General features: G+C 54.1%; 1 protein-coding gene across 1 annotated transcript in view; it reads right to left on the bottom strand.

Moving 5' to 3' along the window:
• Window positions 1-1784: 1784 nt before the first annotated feature.
• Window positions 1785-2177, bottom strand: part of LOC142923333 (septin-2-like) — a 35275-nt gene continuing 34882 nt past the window's right edge. The window contains exon 7 of the mRNA XM_076064406.1: window positions 1785-1953. Coding sequence (XP_075920521.1) covers window positions 1800-1953 — 154 coding nt within the window. The 3' untranslated portion in view covers window positions 1785-1799. The remainder of the gene's footprint in view (window positions 1954-2177) is intronic.

The following is a 2177-nucleotide window of genomic DNA, read 5'->3' as shown; positions in this document are numbered from 1 at the left end:
AAACCCAGGATGGATCGTAGGCAGGCCAGCCTAAATGTTTCTAACCGGCGAAGATGTTCCATTAGGGGGGTCCACGTTTCGCAAGCGTAGAGAAGGGAGGGAATGACCGTGGCCGAGAAGACCTGAAGCATAGTGCGGAGCGACAGACCAGGTAGGTTCCACACAGCGTTATGCAACCGATGAAAAGATATTGCCGCTCGACTGATTCGGATGAGACCTCTGCTGTTAAACTGGAGCCAGTCATAAGCACACTGCCCAGGTATGGGAAACTCTCCACTCTCTCCACAACTGCCCCATCACCGATTGGGAGTTGTGGGGGTGGAGTGTCCGATGGTACAAAATACCCAGGCAGGTGCTTAGTTTTTGTAGGGCTGATGGTAAGGCCCCATCTCTTAGTAGCACGCTCCAGTTTCAGCAGCAGCGTCTCCAACTCCTCCTCTGAGTGAGCAGCAATTACCAGGTCATCGGCATACGTAACATGGTTGACCAATAGGGAGCCATCCCTTGACTGCCAGCCTCCCATTGTATCTGTACCAGATGGAAATTCCTCCGGTACAGCTACTGAAGGCTTCACGAACTACGTGGTCGAAATAGATGTTAAATAATGTTGGAGCCAGAGGACATCCCTGTCGCACCCCACGGTGAACAGGGAATGGCTCCGACTCCCGGCTTGCAACTTTCATCAGCTAGTTGAGACCAGGCCACCTTAGGTTTGAATGGGGTCCTGGGTGTACAACCACCACCGGAGTGGAAGAATGGCAGGCGCATCTTACAGATGACTAGTCGATGGTCAGAGGGCAGATCAGCTCCACGGTAGGTCCTGGTGTCAAGGACATGGGCTCGCATCCGCTGGTCCGTCACTATGTAGTCCAGCAGATGTTCTTGCTTGGACCCGGCATGCATCCATGATGTTGTGTGGATGCGCCGATGCTGGAATGTGTTGGTAATTACAAGCCCATGGGCTGCACAAACGTCTAGCAGCCTCCTACCGTTGTTATTGAGCTAATCTCACCAATGCCTTCCAATCACTCCAGACCAGGTGCCAGCATCATGACCAACTCGGGCATTGAAGTCATCCAATAAGATGACTCTATCCCGAGGGGCCACTTTAGCCAGCACCTGTGACAGGAGGTCATAGAAGGCATCTGACTCATCGGACTTGCCTGCATCCCTCCACGGATGTTCGTCTTTGGTGGGGGCATAAGTAACCACGACCACCACTCCTCGCCTCTGATTGATGGGAAGGCGAGCCCAAAGTAGCCTGGGGCTTACAGCTTCCCACACCTCACCACCACGCTCCCACGCCGCCTTCATTATTTTATTCAGAAGAAGAGCCACACCGTGTTGTTTGGCAGTCTGCTGCCCCGAGTAGAGGACTGTCCACCCCTCATGGTGGTAGGAGCCAGAACCGGTCCACCAGACCTCCTGAATGCCACAGAGATCCAGGCGGTACCGGTCCAGCTCCCGACAGAGGAGTGGCAGCCTCTCCTCCGCAGTGAGCGTTCGAACATTCCACGTGGCCACACGAAGTGGCTTTTTGTTGTTTCTGGAGGAGCCCCGAGGGTAGAGATTCAATCTCCTGGCTCCGCCAAATGGGGTTTGGCCAGGAGACGTCATAGACGCCTGGCCCCCCGGGGCCTCCGCCACAAGCTTATTAGTTATATTTTTTAGTCGTAGTTTAGTGGTAACTAATTGATGGTGGAGGGGTTACCAGCCCCTCGCACACAGACACACGCCCATACACACACGAACAAATACGGGGGGTGGGGTCCCCCTGTCTCTCTCCTCCTCACCCGTTCTTAACTCCCCTCCTCACCCCTCCCCCCGCTACTCACCCTCTTCTTGAGTCTCTCGCGCTCCTTCATGGTGAGGGAGTCGGCCTTGGCGATGACCGGAACCACGTTCACTTTGCAGCTCAGAGCCTTGAGAAACTCTACGTCCAGTAGCTTTAACCTGATCACCACCAACATCATCACCACCATCACTACCATCATCACCATCACCACCATCATCACCATCATCACTACCATCATCACCATCATCACCACCACCACCACCATTACCACCACCACCATCATCACCACCACCACCACTATCACCACCACCATCACCACCATCAAAACCATCACCACCACGTTCACTTTGCAGCTGAGAGCCTTGAGAAACTCTACATCCAG

The sequence above is a fragment of the Petromyzon marinus genome, unplaced genomic scaffold, assembly GCF_048934315.1.
Source record: "Petromyzon marinus isolate PM22_M1 ecotype Great Lakes invasive population unplaced genomic scaffold, UKy_Petmar_22M1.pri1.0 PM_Scaffold_424, whole genome shotgun sequence".
Classification (NCBI taxonomy): Eukaryota; Metazoa; Chordata; class Hyperoartia; order Petromyzontiformes; family Petromyzontidae; genus Petromyzon; species Petromyzon marinus.
The sequence above is the reverse complement of the archived record's forward strand: the minus strand, read 5'-3'. Positions and strand labels throughout refer to the sequence as shown.